Raw genomic sequence first — 18,628 nt, 5'->3', positions numbered from 1 at the left:
TATATGTTTATACTTACTGAAAGCTGTCTTATTGTCTTTTTTTGCAGAATCCGACAGATACGCCACTTGGACGCGATGAGACGTCTGACTAGACGACATCAGTTTAGAGCATTAGTTTAGGGTTTCTCATAGCTTATGTTTCATGAGACGGATTTTATACGTCTTTTTGAACCATGTATATTATTACATTTGTCACCGCAGCTCATTTTGCCAATCAATTCTTTATGCCTATGATGTTGTACAATTGTCATTATTACATTTGTCAATCAATTCATTTTGCCTATGATGTGTACAATTGTCAATTTTACGCTTGTCAATTTTGCAAACAATACGTCTTGTGGGTGACTATTTTGGGTCTATTATCTACCCTTGCACTTTTTTTTAAAAGTGAATCAAGTACAATATGGTTGATGGGTGGCAGGGCATTCAATTCAATGCCCTGTCACCAAAAAAAAATTCTCTCGGGCATCACTATAACCGTTGCTATTTATGGCTCTGTAGCGTCGCTATAGACTTCTGTGTAAACGTCGCTATGACCGTCGCTATGAGCGTCTCTATATAGCGACGCTTATAGCGACGAATATAGCGACGCCTATAGCGACGCATATAGCGACGCTCTCGTAGCGACGGTTTTAGTGACACCGGGGGTTATAAAAACCCAGTGTATTTTCGTCGCTAACAGCGTCACAAGAGCACACAACCTCTTGTAGTGAGCATGGAAGTTTCAATGTGATCGTTCTCTGCTTTATAATTACGAAGTGTTATTTTGCAAATATTTATGTATCGTCACTCAAACATGTTTTGCATTGCTCAACTATGGCTATGAAAAGTTCAAACCTTTTTGGAGCTCTACCCTTACAAAAATGAAGATAGTGTTGTTAACATATGTTCAAATGAAAATATGAAAGTGGAAAAAAAATTGCAGAGAAATAATAAAATTGCCCAAAAGAAAATTTGCAAACATAAGTCCCGACATTAAGATACAAAGTTGCAATTGGTCAAGCTACTACACGGTTGCCATCTAGCAGGTGGTTGTGCATAGATCTATGAGGAAGTCACATGCTTTAAACTATTATAAGAAAATTCCAATATAGGCAGGGAGTCTTGGTTTTCTTCTTGCTAACGTATGCTCGTAGCATATCCTCTAGCACTTGATTAACCATTTTGGTTTGACCATCTATTTCCGGATGATGAGCCGTACTAAGATTAAGTGTAGTTTTCAACTTTTGGAACACAGCTTGCCAGAAGTGATTATCAAACTTTCATTCTATGTCACTAATGATATTAGTTGGAAGACCATAGAGTCTATATATATGCTCTATAAATAGTCGTTCTAATCTCGGTGTCTTAACCATAGTCTTAGTGGGAATGAATCGACACATCTTTGTTAGACAATTTACAATTACCCATATGACATCATGGGCCACTATTTGTATTAAGGAGTCCTACTACAAAATCCATAGAGATACTCTCCCACTTAAAGAATTTCATCAAGGAAAACCACAACAAATTTTCCAAGATAGGGACGTAAAACATTATCCATGAGTGTCATAAATATAGTTGGAGCATTAGTTAAACCAAAAGGCATAACCAAAAATTCAAAATGTCCGAACCGTGTTCTAAAGGTAGTCTTAGAGATATCTTTCAAAAGGATATGCAGTTGGTGGTATCTTGAATGAAGATCTATCTTTGTTTAGTATCTTGCCCCCCCCCCCCCCCCCCCCGCACATAATCTATCTTTGTATAGTACCTTGTTCTTGATAGTTATGGTGTTTAATCCGCGATAATCTACACACATGCGCATAGTACCATCTTTCTTTTTTAACAATAGAATTGGCGATGCCTAAGGCGAAGTGCTAGGTCTAATGAAACCACAGGCAAGGTAGTCAGTCAACTGACGTTCAACCTCCTTGGCCTCACTAGAACTCATACGATAAGGGGGTTTACTCACCGGTTTAGTGCCCGATAGGACATCTATGTCATGTTGCACATTACGTGTAGGGGGTAAACCCGGTGGTAAATCACTTGAGAAAACATCACTATACTTTGTGAGTAAGTGAGTCAGCTTTTGCCATGCAAAAGGAGAAGTAAACTAGAGTTATGCTGGGATGGAGAATCTTGTAATTCCTTTAATGTTTGCTTTACAACAGTTGCACATTGCTAAATACATAAGTCAATTCTTGCGATGCTCCATATGTGTCTCTCTGGTTCCAAAAAGAGTGAATTCATATTTAAAAAACCTCATGAAGTCTATTAGAAAAGGCTTGAATATGGTCGAGGCCACTCTTTGGAATGTCGCCTTAGCACACTTCATCCCTAAAGTCATCACCTCATATAATTAAAGCACCCCACTTGGTTATAAAGGCCCTCTTTTTCCTCTTGTGAAGAGCCATCTTGATCTAGTTATACCATCGAGAAATGAGTACATATCATGGCCTGCTACATCATCTAGCAGCACATCCATTAGGGATGGAACATGGATCCGATATTTTGATGGGATTCAGCTTTCGTTGTCTACCCATATCCACCTTTTCTTTGGCACAAGGACAATTGGAGATAGCCAAGTTGTTGTTTCTACTGGTGTGATTAAACCTACTCGAAGAAGCTTATCAATTTCTTCTTCAACCCTAACTCCATTGTTCGAGTTCATTCGGTACCGTTGTTGCCGAATGGGCATTGCACCTTCTCTCGACACAATTTGGTGTTGTGTAAATGAAGGATTCAATCCCTCCATGTCTGTGTATGACCGAGAAAAGACGCGCAAGCTATCTCAACCACAAGATTTTGAACAAGCCCATAAAATGGTTGTACCCTTCGTTGGTCGGCCATCTATATGGAAAATGGGGTTGGCTTGAGCTCTTTAATTCCAAACTATGCACACAATGCTTTTGGTAACACAATTGACTCGTGAGCCACCATCAGTAAAATATTTGGCATGGCTACTCCTCTAGATTCTTTTTTTAAAAAAATGGCACAGCTACTCCTTGTATATTCCAACTGTGACGACGGTGGGAACTTACTCATCATATACAACTATAGCCACAACCTCTGCATTGTTGGCTTCTAGCATGGCATCTATCTAAGTCGGATTCTCATGAACTTGCTTGGTGTCCTAATTAATTTCTTTAACTAGCTGCTCCTTGAAGGCTGGCACTAACTCTAATAATTACACTATTGTCATAGATAGAGACGAGTGTCTCAGCCGCTCCCATAGAATGAATCTCTCTCTTCTTTTTTTTCTTCTTCCGCTTCCAGCTATACTGATCAGCCAGCTTTTCCAATCTCTCATCTATCTGAAGTGGGTACTAGTAATCAACTCTACATTAATGGGGTATGCTTCCTTCGGCAGCATTTTCCGGCAGTCTTTTGCCGCTCTCTTCAACTAAGATAGCTTCTTGTCTAGCCCTTCCGTCGGTACTGTTTCCATTTGTCAAGCCTTCTGCTCACTAACTAGATATCAAAGTACTTACATTTATGCTTCTTGGATCATTATTAGCCAATACTTGAAATTGATTACCCTCTTTTGTTGCTTGCCTAGCCGTCAAACGCACCTAGTTAGACTATTGCATGTTTTGAGTTGTCAGACATTGTTGACTCGGCATAGTAGTTGCATGGTTTTCCTGTTGAGTGAAAAATTCCAAGTGCTAAGATTGAGAAACTGGAGCATACATGGGAGCTTGGGATGGCATATAACCAGCTGAGACAGATGACAAATGCTCTGACATGTACCTAGCACCATCTGTTGGGGATAGCCCATTTTTCAACTCCTACCATTATATGCACACATCCTTATTCCAAGGGTACTTTTGCTGTGGCAAATTCAACAAGGCATCTTGTTCCACTATAAGAGGAGTAGTCTATAACCGTTAGCATTGCCGCAAAAAAACGAAGTAAAATGGAGAGAGAAAAAATTGCATGTGCGAAAATAACCACGGCTCATAACACGATAGTGGTTTGGAAGCAATAATCGTGATAATATATTCACTAATATACCCACTTCTATTACCGTGCGTGTTGTCGCTGATATTACCGCGCTAATTACCACTAAACAGCCGTTCAAAAATAAAGGTGGGCCCAAATGAGCACCTTTATTTTTTACCTGCATAAAACAATGAAACATCAATTGTTTTTTGAAAGAGTACACAAAAAAACCAAAGAATTGAAATTGAATTTACTTTACCTTGACAATTTAATGTGCAGAAGATCAACCATTTAAAAAAGTTACAAATAAAATGTAAATAGTTGTATATACATTGTACCACATTGGAACTTTACGAAAGTTTCGATAAATATTTTTCTATCTAATCCTCCTCATTCTCATCGTCTTCCAGAGGCACGTACGTTTGATCACCTTGACTCTACATAAACCCAAACCAAATTAAACAATTATCAACAGCTCAAAACAATTGATACAAAATTACTTGTTTAAACTTACCGCTTGTAGTAATCCAACCGTTGCGTTGAACTGCTCACAAGAGATGTGGTTGTTCTCGAACAACTATCGCCAAGTATCAAATTATGTATGTCGCTCTTGATACTTGACCATCTCTCTGGTTGGTCAATTAAGAGTGATATTTTTCTAAGTTAGCAATAACAATAACAAATCATCAACTACAATCTTTATTATCACCGAGTTAGGTTCTAATTTAATCAATCTTACATATTTGTCCTTCCAAGCTGCCTTGCCACCTGAGTCATAGTGCGCGGGATTTTGTCTAGCGCGAGCTTCGTGTTGTTGTCTGTAGGATGAGCCCGTCGTAGTCTGATCGCTCTTTTCTTGCATTGCGCACTCACAATCCACGTGTGCCATGTTTCCACTACGATAGCTCCTATCTGGATCGCTAACCTAGTTGGCTGATACGTGTTGTACAGTGGTCTGCTTTTTTTTCAAAAATATTTTTATGTACCCCTAAACCATTGTTGTGAAAAATGTTGATCGAGGGCATTTGGAAATCTAGCATGCAGCGCATCGTCAATGTAGTGTGCATGATCGGGCAGTTGGTCTCTAAACTTTACAAAACAGTTCTTATACATTGAATGTATAAGAATTTTAAGATGGCATTGAAATTTTGTACCCTATGATGTATCAAAGTCCACCTTCCCACCATATTTTACCCTGTAGTAGCGCCCATGCATGTTTGGTCACCGGTGCACTAGTATCCTCGTCCTCTGCGTCAAGGCCCGCACGCTTTGAAATAGGGGACTTCATTCCCCCACCACTATCAAAACAAGCGAAGCTACAAGATCCATCGCCGCTTTGTCTCTAACGATGCTCGCTGCCTTGAGACGAGCGTTGACGCGCGCCGCTAGAGGAAGTTTGTCGATGATGTTCTGGCGAAGCAAGAGTGGAATGGAGTGGCGTAGGACCCTATGATGCTAGGGGAGTGGGACCCTGCGATGGAAGGGGAATAGGACCATGAGATGGAAGGGGAGTAGAATGATAAGAAGGGGCCGTAGACTGAGGTGCCGTTGGTGCGAGGCTCTGGATGTAAGGAGTCCCTCCCTGACTCCGCCATGGTGTGGATTGCGGAGAAAGACCATAGTTTGCAAACAATCCCTCTGTCAAATGGGGATACTGGTCTTGTAAAGAGAGAGCCCGCTGTAGGTCTGGATCTACGATTGGTGGAGGAACCTGAGTAGAGTAGGTGTAGAATGGCCATGCCTGTAAATAACAAAAATAAACCTATGGCACTCATGGTTTAGGGTTAACTAGTAACAATCTTTATTTTTTTGCTTGTTCTCACCGCCTCAAGGTCCACCCCGAGTGGACGCCCACCTGAGATGTGAACTAACCAAAAGAAGAGCCAGATGGATGCTCCCCACCAAGTGGTCTCTCGTTTGACATCTACATTACAAAGAGAAATATAAGATTTAGCTTTCCCCCTTACTCACTTATCTATAAATACGTACACAAGTATATTAGTACACAATCACGTAAACACATATACATACTAGTAGACCTAAGTAGAGGCTAGTAGTGTCAAAGGTCAAGTGGCACCTTTTTAAATATCATCATACTCTCAACCGTGGTAAAATCAAATGTACGTTGCGGTAATACATGCATGAATGGATCAATGACCGCAACGCCATGATTAAAAAAGGACTATACCCAAGAGGAAGCGTCTAACCTTCTGGTGTTATGCTCCCGTATATACATGCATAAACAAATATATATGTACACAAAAATATATATACAATTACGTAATGTAGCCATCATTTGAGTATAGATAAATAGTTATGGTTGTAAATATAGCCATCGTTTTGTGTTGTGCACAGTGCGAGAGTGCTCACTGCTTCTGTAGAGTGCTATGATGAAGAGCTTATTTATTGTGCTTCTAGTGCAGCATCTCTTCACAAACAGCTCCTTGTTCGAGGGATTACTTTGCACATTGCATGTCTGCCTCCATTCTAAGGTACGGTACCGTTAAAAGTTGTCAAACCTAATGCCTATTCGGTGGAGAGAAAGAGATAGGAAGAGAGACAGACAGAGAGAGAGAGAGAGAGAGAGAGAGAGAGAGAGAGAGAAGCTAAGGAGAAGAGAGTAGAAAGTAATTTTTAGGGGTCCATCGGCTTCATGTAAAGAAGGTCTTTTTCATAGCACTTTACAGAAGCAGAAGCATACTCGCATTGCGCACACCACAAAATGGTTGCTCCGCCTACAACCATTGCTCTTTATCTCCCTATTTCTTTATCTTCCTCTCTCTATTTATATCTTTCTCCCGAGGAATATGTGTATTCCTCTCTCTCCCTCTTTCCCTCTTTCTCCCCATGGATATCTCTATTTCTCTCTCTCCCTCTCTTTCTCTTTCCCTATCTCTCTCTCTCTCCCTCTCTTTCTCTTTCCCTATCTCTCTCTCTCTCTCTCTCCCTCTCCCTCTCTATCTCTATCTCTCTCTTTCTCTTTCTCTTTCTCTTTCTCTTTCTCTCCGTCTTTCCCTCACTCTCTCTCTCTCTCTCTCTCTCTCTCTTTCTCTTTCTCTATTTCTCCCTCTCTTTCTCTCTTTCCCCCTCTCCCTCTCTCACATTCTCTATCCCTCTTTCCTCTCTCTCTCCCTCTCTCCCTCTTTCCTCTCTTTATCTCTCTCTTTTCCTCTTTCTCTATTTATCCCTCTCTCTCATTCTCTATCTCTCTTTTCCTCTCTCTCTATCTCTCTCTCCCTCTTTCTCTATTTCTCTCTCTTTCTCTCCTTCCCTCTCTCCCTCTATCTTTCCCTCTCTCTCTATCTCTCTCTCCCTCTTTCTCTATTTACCTCTCTCTTTCTCTCCCTCTATCTATCTCTAACTATCTTTCTCTCTATCTCTCCCTCTATCTATCTCTATCTCTCTTTCTCTCCTCCCCTCTTTCCCTTCATCTATCTCTATCTTTATCTCTCTCCCTCTCCCCTCTCTCTCTCTCTCTCTCTCTCTCTCTCTCTCTCTTTTTCCTCTCTATCTCTGTCTCTCTCTCTTTCCCTCTATCTATATTTATCTCTATCTCTCTTTCCTCTCTCTCTCTCTCTCTCTCTTTCCTCTCTCTCTCTCTCTTTTTCTCTTTCCCTCTCTCTTTTTCTCTCTCCCTCTTTCTCTATTTCTCTCTTTCTTTCTCTACGTTCTTATTAGCATCAAACTAACTCGAATAACATTTTTTGAAACTCTTATTGTAAAAACACTTATTATTTTGATGAATCGAGAATGTTGTAACTCTTACTTTTCAGATAAACAGTGTAATTAATGAACTGGGGCTACAAGCTTCCAGATTGTATCAACCTGTCGTTAGTTAGAGCTCCCAAATGATTAGTTTTGACCACAAAAACTTTGGCTAAGGTATAAATGCCAATTTTTGTAAGTTTTTCATAAGTTTTGGATAATAGGAACACAGCGTGAGCTAACGACGCTCACTTCTCTCGTTCTTGCGCTTCCTACTCTCTTCCCGGTTGTCACATTCCAGTGCCGTCTGTTGCGTTGCAATCGCACGTAAGAGCTCTACGCATTGATGTAAGCATTTCATGGTATTCCGTAGCTTTTGGCATCGTCGACCTGTGGCCTCTAATTTCATCATAAGTAAGAATTTAAGCTTCAAAATCATAAAATAAATATAGACGAGATATTGGGGCATCATTTCTAAGCATTTAGATACATTTTGGGTCAAAAACGACTAGGTCAAAAACTCATTGTTGTTAATAATCGTGATTTTTTCACTTGACCTCAAGTGAGATATGAGACCATAAGCATGTGTGCTTAGGTCTTATAAACATTTCTTAGAAGTTTCGTAACATTTGGATGTCATTTGATGCTATAACGGTTGTGATTTATTTATGATGAGCGATTAGCTTTTGGTGATTTCTGTCATTTGAGTGTAGCTTGAGATATATGCGAGTTGTTTGTTGTTTTCCAAGAGATTGACAACCTCTTGTAGCCTCTATGTACTAGTCAAGTGAGCTTCGTCCCATGGATTGACAATATATTCGTGGTTCTCGCTATGTCTGCAATAAGATAGGAGTGAGGTTAGACACCCGTTCCACATTTGGCACTGCTTCCGCGGATCGAAGAGACCTAAACTAAGAAAAAACATAAGCATCTTGTGAAGTTATCATTTAACTTCCTTTAGGATCACCTAGACACAAAACTTTCTTTTTAAAACCGCATAGCTTAAAATTGTCGTCTTTTGCTGTGTAGAGGTAGCTTGGAAGTAAGTTGTATTTGCTAAGTATCTTTTAGGATTGTAGGATTGAAGGATTAGATTAGGATTTTGAAAATGATTGATGGACGAGACAAGTCTTACGATCAAGGCTTAGAAAACCATAAAATGAGTGTTTGTAGACACTTTTCACAATCCCATTACAGTAGAACGTAGGAGTAGGGTAAGTAGAATCCGAGGTGGGATCTTAGAACATGCTCTATCCAAAAGAATCAATTGTGATTTGTTTATGTGAAGTTGCAAAATTTCAGATCTACGGCTTGAAACAGCACCAAAAGACTGTCAACCATTGAATCTGGCTGGAGATTATGCTTTAAAAGTTGTATGAACCAGTGGGTAAGCTTAAAGACACATTTGAGGTAAATTTTCAAGAGTTTACAAAAACTCTGATTATTTACTTTTTCTTGACATTTTAAGCCAAATTAAGTTTTGACTTGACTCAAAGGCTTAAGATAGATCATAAAAAGATTGTCCAGTTGTGACAAAGTTGAAAAAAGTACTCATTTTAGACCTAAAGTAATAATCGCCATCACTTACTTTCAGCTCAAAAGTGACCAAGGTTGATACAAGAGACTCTATGCATGTGTACAAACATCTTTTGTAAAGGCCCATAGAATTTGGATTACCAAACTGACCAAAAACTTGGTAAAAATTGAAATATGTACTGACTGTCGAGAACTTGAGTGTAAATTGAAAAAATTTCTTCAAAAAGATTCAAAAATTTGTCAGAAGTAACGCGATTATTTACTTTTGTCCCATTTCTCAATTTTTTTGACCAAACAAGCATACCACTAGTTTTAGCGTGTTATATTAATCCCACAAATAAAATTTGGCAAGATTTGGATCATTGAAGTGAAAATTGTGGCCAAATTTGCAAAGTCAGTTTGCACACACAAAACTGTTGACCATTTGAACAAAAATTATCCAAACTTGATTAAACTTGGCTAGGGAGCTTAAGTTGAGCTGCTTAACCAATATGTGTCAAGATTGTGGCAAAAAATTTCATAAAAATAGCACGAGTAAATAATCGCGATTATTTATATCTGCTACTAAATTTGACATTTTTGCATATTTGAGTATACCACAAAGTCAAGCATATCAAGTAGACCATGCAAATCAAATTTGATGAAATTTGGATCACAAAAGTGAGACTTAAGCCAGATTCTTGGAAACTAAGTCTGCGGACAAGAAACAGTTGATGACTTGAACAAATTTTGTTCAAACTTAGTGCAACTTGTCCACAGACCTTAACAAGTTGCATACTTAGCAAGACAAGCCAAAAAGTGTTAAAAATTTGAGAAAAGTAAATAATCACGATTATTTACTACTGATACACAGAGACGGACTTTTTGACTTTTGAGCCAATGTACAATGTAGGACCAACATAATACAAGGCCACCAGGCAATTTTGGGTCCAATCGGATCCAAATTGGTACATATTCACTCAGTTCCAGGTTGTAGATTAGTCCTTTGACTTTTTACAAAAGTAGAATCTTAAAGTCTCAAGTGCTGACTCACTTAGCTCAATTTGAAGAGATACACATAGACCAGTCACAATAGTTAGCAAAAATAGCTAGCAAAGTAGAATCTGAAAGTCTCAGGTGTTGACTCACTTAGCTCAATTTGGAGAGATACACATAGACCAGTCACAATAGTTAGCAAAAAGTGTACAGTCTTTGTGAAAGAATAGCTTACTTGATTAAAATTGGTACAGGAATTAGGTTACAAACAAGGAATTGAAAGCTTGACAGAAGTTGCAATCGAGTCAAGTGGAAGAAGTTGACAACAAGTCAATCCGACGGTAAGTACTCTATCCAGGGCTTCACAAGTCTATATGAACCTTAGATCTGGTCGTATACTAACAAACCAAGGCATATTTGGAGAAACTGATCGTAGAGTATCCACCGAAGAGAGTGTGAACCAAGGAGATCACTTGGACACTATCTTTGAAGAAGTCTCAGACACTTTTTCAGAATAAACAACTGAAATGTCTTCCTATTCGACTCATTCAAAAACCAGAACGACCGTGCGGTATAAGCACATACTCTCTTTTTATAAGACTAATCTCCATGGAGCTCAGGTTTACCTAGATCCTAATGAAGAGTATGCTATTCGCATTGATGACCATGACATAGAGTTTAAAGAGGAAATCAGGGAAAACAAACAAGGAAAAATATATATGGATAAAAACAGAACTCAATATTTACAAGTTGAAAACCCTGATGTGATAGACAAATGGGGGCTAGAAGTAAATACCATAATTTCATATATGGCAAAAAAAGAAGGATCACCGACCTTAGAATTTGAGGGATACGATCAAGTTGATTTGAAGCCTTTGAAATGGCTTAGCATGGATAATCCTAGGATCGGAGTCTATTTTTGGGAGGATAGAAACGTCAAAGATCTTCTATGGACTTCTTATGCCAAATCAGGACAATTAACACCCATGAAGATCATCCATATCTTCAAAATCAAAGACAAGGGTTCAGTAGATCTACCAACTTTTTACTTTTTACTTTTTACTTTTTTGGGCTAGAGCCAGCAAGGAACTGCCTTTGCTTCGCGTCCACGCAAACGAGTCAAAGACAAATTACCTTGTGGACTTGCCGACAAGGGGAAAAGCACCTCCATGCCGTATCGTGGCATGTCAACGGGGAATGGAAGCAAGTTTCCCCCTCGGGGGAGTAAAAAGTCTTTTCATGCCATGTTAGTCAGTCCATGTTCCCTTGTTAGTCACGCCACCCGAGGGTAACGTTGGGAAATCACCAAACGAATTCAGTGATGCATTTAAGGACCAAGGTTGAGAGAGAGGGACAAACCCTTGTAACTCACAGACCGTACTGAATCTTGCCCAGGTACTCCAGGATTTTCACCTGGTAGAAAAAGGCCCCCGTCCAGCGGATGTCCGGTAGGACTGCCATACCCAAAGTGGGCGTCGGCTCAAAAGAGGAATCCCGATCCGGCCAACCATGGTCACCAAGGCCCGCTCGGAAAGCCCCAAGACCATGTTAGGCGAGACCGCACCGTACGCAATAACTACAAGCCCTACGAGCTTCAACCAACCTACCTATGTAGGGATTTTTATAACAACAACTTTGCTATGATGAGTCCTGAGGAGGTGAAACAAACCAAATACCAAGGATACTCCATAAGAGATGGGATATTGGGCCAAGGACCATAAACTATTCCAAGAGATGAACTCCACAAGAGATCTTTTACAAGTAATGTCAAAAAACCAGAAACTACCTCATCACAAAGAAAACCGGGTGACACTAAAGCCAGCCTAGAGCTAGATGAGTCACTATTTCCAATAGACTGGTTTGAAGGCTGCATGTTCCAAAACCGGGATCAAACATAATACTATAGCTCAAATTTATAGCTTCAAACAGAAACAAGGTGAGTTTGTTAGAGATTGTGCAGCTAGAAGGAAGTAATACATTGCAAGATGCCCAGAACTAGAAATACCTGTAGAAGAAAGGTTAGTATCATTGTTTCTAGAGGGACTGCTAAGCAAAGAACTTCATGCTATATTATATAGCAAGAAACATATGACCCTAGAAGAGTGTGTGTCAGATGCTATTGACTTAGGAAACAATTGTGATATTTTCAATGAAGAAGATGTCCATAAGGATAATCGGAGTGAGAAAACAACACCCACCAAACTAGCACAAGTGGGAACGGTTGCTGCAGCACCGCTTACAGACATAGAAGACATGCTCAAAAAGATTAATGAAATGATGAATAACATGCAAAAAGCATCTATGAGGTCAAGGGACACCTCCACAGGGACAACCAGTTGGGCCGCATAATTGGTGTGAAATCGAGGATAAATGGACCAACCATGAGACCAATGAGTGCTATTATTAACTAAAGTATGATGAAAATATTCAATACATGCCTATGAGGCCACAAGGACAACCCACGTATAGATATCAGCCTAATATTGCCCCAGCTCAAAGACCACTGATGAGTATGGAAAGACTTGAACCTGTGTTGGGTCAACAACCTCCAGATCTTGGACATAATGCATTGCATGTAAAGTACATGCATTCAGAGGGAGTCATAAATGAACAAGCACTAGTTCCTATTACACCCTATGTTAAGCCTAGTCCGTCTACGATAATGGTAGAAGGAGATTGGTATAATTCACATCCCCCACCAATGGAAGAACTTGTGACTTATACTACACCAAAGCTTGCACCGATATACTATGTAGCTAATCAAGGTGTTAGACCTCCGATGGTAAGACCCATGGTTAAGCCATGAACTGGAAAATGTCATAATTGTGGTGCAGATAATCACTGGAAAAATGAATACCCAGAGCCTGACAAGAACATTAAGCCAGTTGAATCTTTTTGTATACAATGTTGCAAAAAGGGAGGATATTTCCTTGAAGATTGTCCAAAAAATCCTTTAAACAAGGATAAAACAGTAGTGAATGTAGTCCAAGTGATACCTAGTAGCTCATCTGAGAGTGAACCTATTGTTCCAATCAAGGTAATCACCAGATCCCAGGATAAGAAAAAGAAACATAACTCCTCTAATGATTCGGATAATACTAAAATTTCCTCTCAAAAGACCAAGAGAAGCAGAAGCAAAAGGTATGAGATGAGAAAACAAAAACAAAGGGCTGAAATTGAGGAGAAATCCAAGAAACTGTTCCAGGAAAAAGTGAAAGAAACTGGAAGTGAAATCAAAGAAACCATCGTGAAATCTAAAGGATCAATTTTGGTAGACAAACTTTTTGAGCCAATTAATGCTTACCAAGCGGGACTTAAAGCAGGCCAAAACATAGAAAATAAATGGAAAAACTATCCTTCTCCAGATATGGAAGCAGCTAAGCTTGAAGCTTATCAAAATTTGGTAAGAATTACTCAAGAGATGCTGGAAAAACAAAAACCCAACCTCGAGAGTATGAAAAAACCTGAGGAGCTTGTGGTAGGAACTAGTAAAGAGAAATCCGATGTGGTGGTAGAACCCCACCTTGAAACTAAAGAGCCAGAACTCATAGTACTGCCTGACAGTGAAGATGCCTTGGATGGAATTCCATTCGTAAAAGAAGACTGGCCATGACACTTATGGAAAAAAGCTAGATTAATGATGGGAGCCTAACTCTGTAGTCAGCTTCTATAGAGGAAGTTTGGTTAGACAATCTACCTCCTGATATGGACATGGATGTATAATCCTTGTATGGAGATTGAGGCTCTAAAGCTTTAGGAATTTCTAAACCAATGACTGTGAAAACACTACCCTCTTACTTAGGAGATAACGAAGATGAATCCGTAGTGTGTAAAACCACTCAAATAAAAAGAGCAGAACAGATCCTAGAGGTAGACAGCATTCATGTCTACACGCATTCAATGTACTCTTACTTTAGGAGAACTGTTAAAAATCAGACCATATTTATGGAATGATCTACTAAAAACTCTAGAGAAGGTGGAGATAACAGGGCTAATCGCAAAAAAATTGAGAAAATTGAAACACGAAGTGGATAACATAGAGATTAGATCCATTCCAATGAACAAAGTCAGAGAATACTAAGAAGGGGAAGAAGGAAACACAACCCTTCTAGTGAGATATAATGATATAGAAACCATGGCAATTAGACAAACTCAAATGAAATTGCAATTGGTTGATGGACATATCGAAAAACCCTCAAGACTACTTGAAAAAGTGATAGTTAATTCCTGTGTAATTGATTATCAACACACTTTTGCAATAGTGGACTTTGGAAAAAAACTCAATTATGAAATCATCTTGAGAAGACCTTTCATGTGGCAAGTATAACTTATCCAGGATTGGAGAAACAATTATCTGTACTTGAAGCAAGTAGGATTAATAACAAGGGTTAATCTAAAAGATCACACTTATACAGATATCATGAAAATGTTCATACAAGAATTTGACTCAGTCAGGCTTTGGCTGAAACTAAGCTTCCATCTTGGTTGAACAAAGACACACCTATTTGGATGTGCGAAGCCTCAAACAACAGGAGCTTAAAACGAGAAGAATGTATCTTAAAAAGGGACGGCACAGAAGAAGCCTATATACTAGAACCCTTTCTAGAGCATTTTTTTGAGCCATTTGAGTGGACTCAAATTTTACCAACAATGGGTGTATGTTCAAATATGTCCATGCCTACTCAATTTTGCAGCAAGGACGATATGACATCATTCATACAAATGATCTCAACCCTTCACATCATCAAAGAAAAAATTCAAGAATCCAGAGACTTGATGAAGGCTCAATAAGTCTTTTCAGACCTCTACTATGATGCAATAGATGAGTTAGAAGAACATTTAGCTACCTCAGACGATTTGGGGTCGGAAAAAAGAACATGTGGGAGCTAAACTACTCATGAAAGGAGGGAAGGAAAAGTTTTCTAACTTTCCAAACCAGAAACCGAGACTCGACAGAAATGGTATAGAAGAAAAAGAGACACGAGAAATTTGAAATCCATACCTATGCCATCAGTCTCTAGTAGAACACTGTTTTTGATGCAGATAGACGCACATGATTGTATCAAAAACAAAACCACTGGTAGATATCCTTTAACAGAAAAGCAGGAAATACCAAAAACATTGAGAAAAACGAGAAAGGAAACTCGAGCAAAATCTAAATACCAGGACAAGGATTCAACCATGATACGAGTCGAACAGAGAAAGAAGTATCAAGAGATGAAGAAAGCTGTAAAGGAGATATACACAACTAAAATGGAAATCACTAAGGAGGAAGGTAAAGATGTAATGAGTGTTCCATCCCATTACAAGAAATATACTCTCCAGGACCAAAAAATCATAGTCGAACAATTTTTCAGGAAACTACAAAAACAGGGCGAGTCCTACAAAGGACCTAAAAACGCAAAAAAGATAGATCTGGCCGAACCAATAGAAGAGCCTAGACCTACCTACATTGCAAATCACCATACGGAAGAAGAAGAAGAAGAGATTTTTTAAATCTTAATAAAATAATACCGATATATTTTTGCTTAGTCTTATAAGGATCTCAAGGGTGTTGATCCAGAAATCTGTCAATATACCATACCTATAAGAGATGATGCTAAACCAATCAGACAAAGGCCATACACTTATAATGAGACATTTGCCAGAAAGATCAAAGAAGAGAGAGAAAAGCTAAAGGAGTCCGATTTTATTTATGAAATTGAACACACAAATTGGGTGTCTCCAATTGTGGTAGTACCCAAGAAAAATGGAAAATTAAGGGTGTGTGTCAATCTCAAGAAAGTGAATGCAGCTACCATCAGAGACAACTTTCATCTTTCAATCTCACTGAGCATGTTTTAGAACGAGTTGTAGGAAAATAAGCTTTCAAATTTTTAGATGTCGTTTCGAGATACAATCAACTTTTGGTTGACCCCCAAGATCAGCATAAAATTGCTTTTGCAACTGAATGGGGTATTTTTGCCTACCGGGTTATGCCTTTTGGGTTAACTAATGCTCTTGTCACCTTTCAAAGATTGATGAGCCATGCTTTTAATTTCTTGGAAGTATGTATGTATGATTTATGCGTACATTCATCAATCTAAGCTGATCATGGCTGATCATTTTGAACACCTCAAAAAGGTATTCGAGAAATGTAGACTTTATAGGATTTGTTTAAATCCTGAAAAGTGGCACATTTATGGGTAGACAAGGAAAAATTCTTGGACATATAGTGTCTCAAAACGGCATAGCTACTGATATGAATAAAATTCATGTTATTGTTGATTTGCCTAGACCGACAATAGTCAAAGGGGTTCAATCTTTCATGGGACATTGTGGATATTACAGACGATTCATTTACATGTACGCTATAGTTGCAAAACCCATGTACATCTTGATTACACTCTTTGAATGGACTGATGAGTGTGAAGAATCCTTCATGAAGCTTAAGAAAATTCTCACTTCAGCCTCTATATTGAAAGCACTAGATTGGAATAAGATATTCCATACATGTAGATGCTTCCAATTTTTCCATTGGGTGTATCCTAGCTCAACCAAGAGACGGAAAAAAATGATTTTCCTATTTCTTATGCTAGTAGACAATTGAATATGGCATATAAAAACTATACAACCACCAAAAGGGAAGGATTAGGAATTGTCTATGCCGTAAAAAAGTATAGACATTACCTATTAGCTAACAAATTCGTGTTCTTTGTGGACCACCAAGCCTTATTGTACTTGGTCAACAAGCCATGCAACACAGGAAGAATAGTGAGATGGTTCATTTTTCTTTTGGAATTTGATTTCACTGTAGTTATAAAAAAAGGGCACCACTCATCAAAGAGCAGATTATTTGTCAAGGATTATTTCAGGAGAATCACCAAAGGGAGTAGATGATGATCTACCAAATGCATATCTGTTCTCCGTGGAAATGATACCTCGATGGTCGAAAAATATGGTATCATTGATTACCATAGCTCAAGTGGATTCGCAAATACCACTTCCTATTACAACCAGATTAATTTAGCAATTGGATATGTATCAATTACTAGCTGGAAGGCTGTACAAAAGAAATCAAGATAGAATATTTCTGTTATGCATTAATCTTGAAGAGAAAACTCAATACCTAAGTCAAGCACATATTACCATAGTAGGATTTCAGTTTGAGACCAAACTATGCGACGGATCTTGAGACTTGGAGTATTTTGGCCAACTATGAGGAGTGATATTCACTCATTTGTAAAAAAACATCCTCAATACCAGAAACAAGAACCCATACCTCATATGATATTGTTCCAAATATCACTCATTCCTAAGTGGAGTAACTATCTAGTTACTTACTTATCAAGCAAAACATTTCCTGAGGATATGAGTAAATGCCGCCAAAGAGAAATTGAAACTGAAGCAAAAGACTATGCTCTTATTGGGAACCAATTGTATCAAAAAGGAAAGGATCAACATTTGTGTCTTTGTACAAATGAAGACGAATATATTTTCATTATAGAACAAGCACATGTTGGATTAGCTGGAAGTCACTTTTCTAGTGAAACCACCACAAGAGCAATCTTAATGGTAGGCATATGGTGGCCAACACTTTTTACAGATGCCATGGAATATGTTCGAGGTGTGATGCATGTCAACAAGTAAAATGCCAACCCATGTAGATAGCATGCCTTAAGATCAATGATGGGGACAAGAGCTTTTGCAAAATGGGGTATAGATTTTGTTAGGCCAATACAACCACCTGCTTATAGAACCCAAGCTCAAGATATCATTGTAGCTACGGACTATTTGACCAAGTGGGCAGAGACTAAAGAAACCCAAAAGAATGATGCCAGAACCACAGCCGCATTCTTGTATGAGAATGTGTTCACAAGATATGGACTACCAATAGAAATTGTTAGTGATAGGGGGACTCATTTCCTCAATGAGGTAATTGAGTATTTTCTTAATGAATTTATGGTCATCCATAACAAATCGGTTCCATATCACCCACAAGAAAATCAAAAAGCTGAGCATATGAATAAAATTCTTAGCTCGGTATTGACTAAAGTGGTTAGTTCAAGACGGACAGATTGGGAAATGAATCTCAATGCCGCTCTATGGGCTTATAGAGTTTCATTCAAGACAGCTTTAAATGCTACACCCTTTAACCTTGTTTATGGTCTTGATGCCATACACTAAGGGTAGCTAAGGATCTTGAGTAGACTGGATATGAATTGTCAGAGAGACTTGAAGATTTAGAAAAGCTTGATGAGGAAAGGCTAACAGCAGCTGTAGCTCATATCTATACACAAAAGCGGAAACAAAAACATTTTTTTGATTCCCATCTAGTTACAAAAATCTTCGAAAAAGGGGACTTAGTTTTAGTGTATTCCCTTAAGCAACACATTCCCAAGTTTAAGAAAAAGGGAAACGGACCGTTTATCATTGAAGATGTATCTCTAAGTGGAGCAATTAAGTTGTCCACCCTAGATGGTGAACCAATGGCTAATTGGATTAGTGGATG

The 18,628-nt window shown here is 38.7% G+C and overlaps 1 protein-coding gene across 1 annotated transcript in view; it reads right to left on the bottom strand.

Annotated features, from left to right (window-relative positions):
• Nucleotides 1-4,203: 4,203 nt before the first annotated feature.
• LOC147459048 (uncharacterized) overlaps nucleotides 4,204-18,628 on the bottom strand; it is a 36,918-nt gene continuing 22,493 nt past the window's right edge. The window contains exons 11-12 of the mRNA XM_086510416.1: nucleotides 4,436-4,550; nucleotides 4,204-4,358 (exon numbers count right to left, since the gene is read on the bottom strand). Of these exons, the coding sequence (XP_086366542.1) occupies nucleotides 4,298-4,358; nucleotides 4,436-4,550 (176 nt within the window). The 3' untranslated portion in view covers nucleotides 4,204-4,297. The remainder of the gene's footprint in view (nucleotides 4,359-4,435; nucleotides 4,551-18,628) is intronic.

The sequence above is a fragment of the Adiantum capillus-veneris genome, chromosome 4 (assembly GCF_014529385.1).
Source record: "Adiantum capillus-veneris isolate H3 chromosome 4, ASM1452938v2, whole genome shotgun sequence".
Classification (NCBI taxonomy): Eukaryota; Viridiplantae; Streptophyta; class Polypodiopsida; order Polypodiales; family Pteridaceae; genus Adiantum; species Adiantum capillus-veneris.
This window is presented reverse-complemented; position numbering and strand designations above follow the sequence as displayed.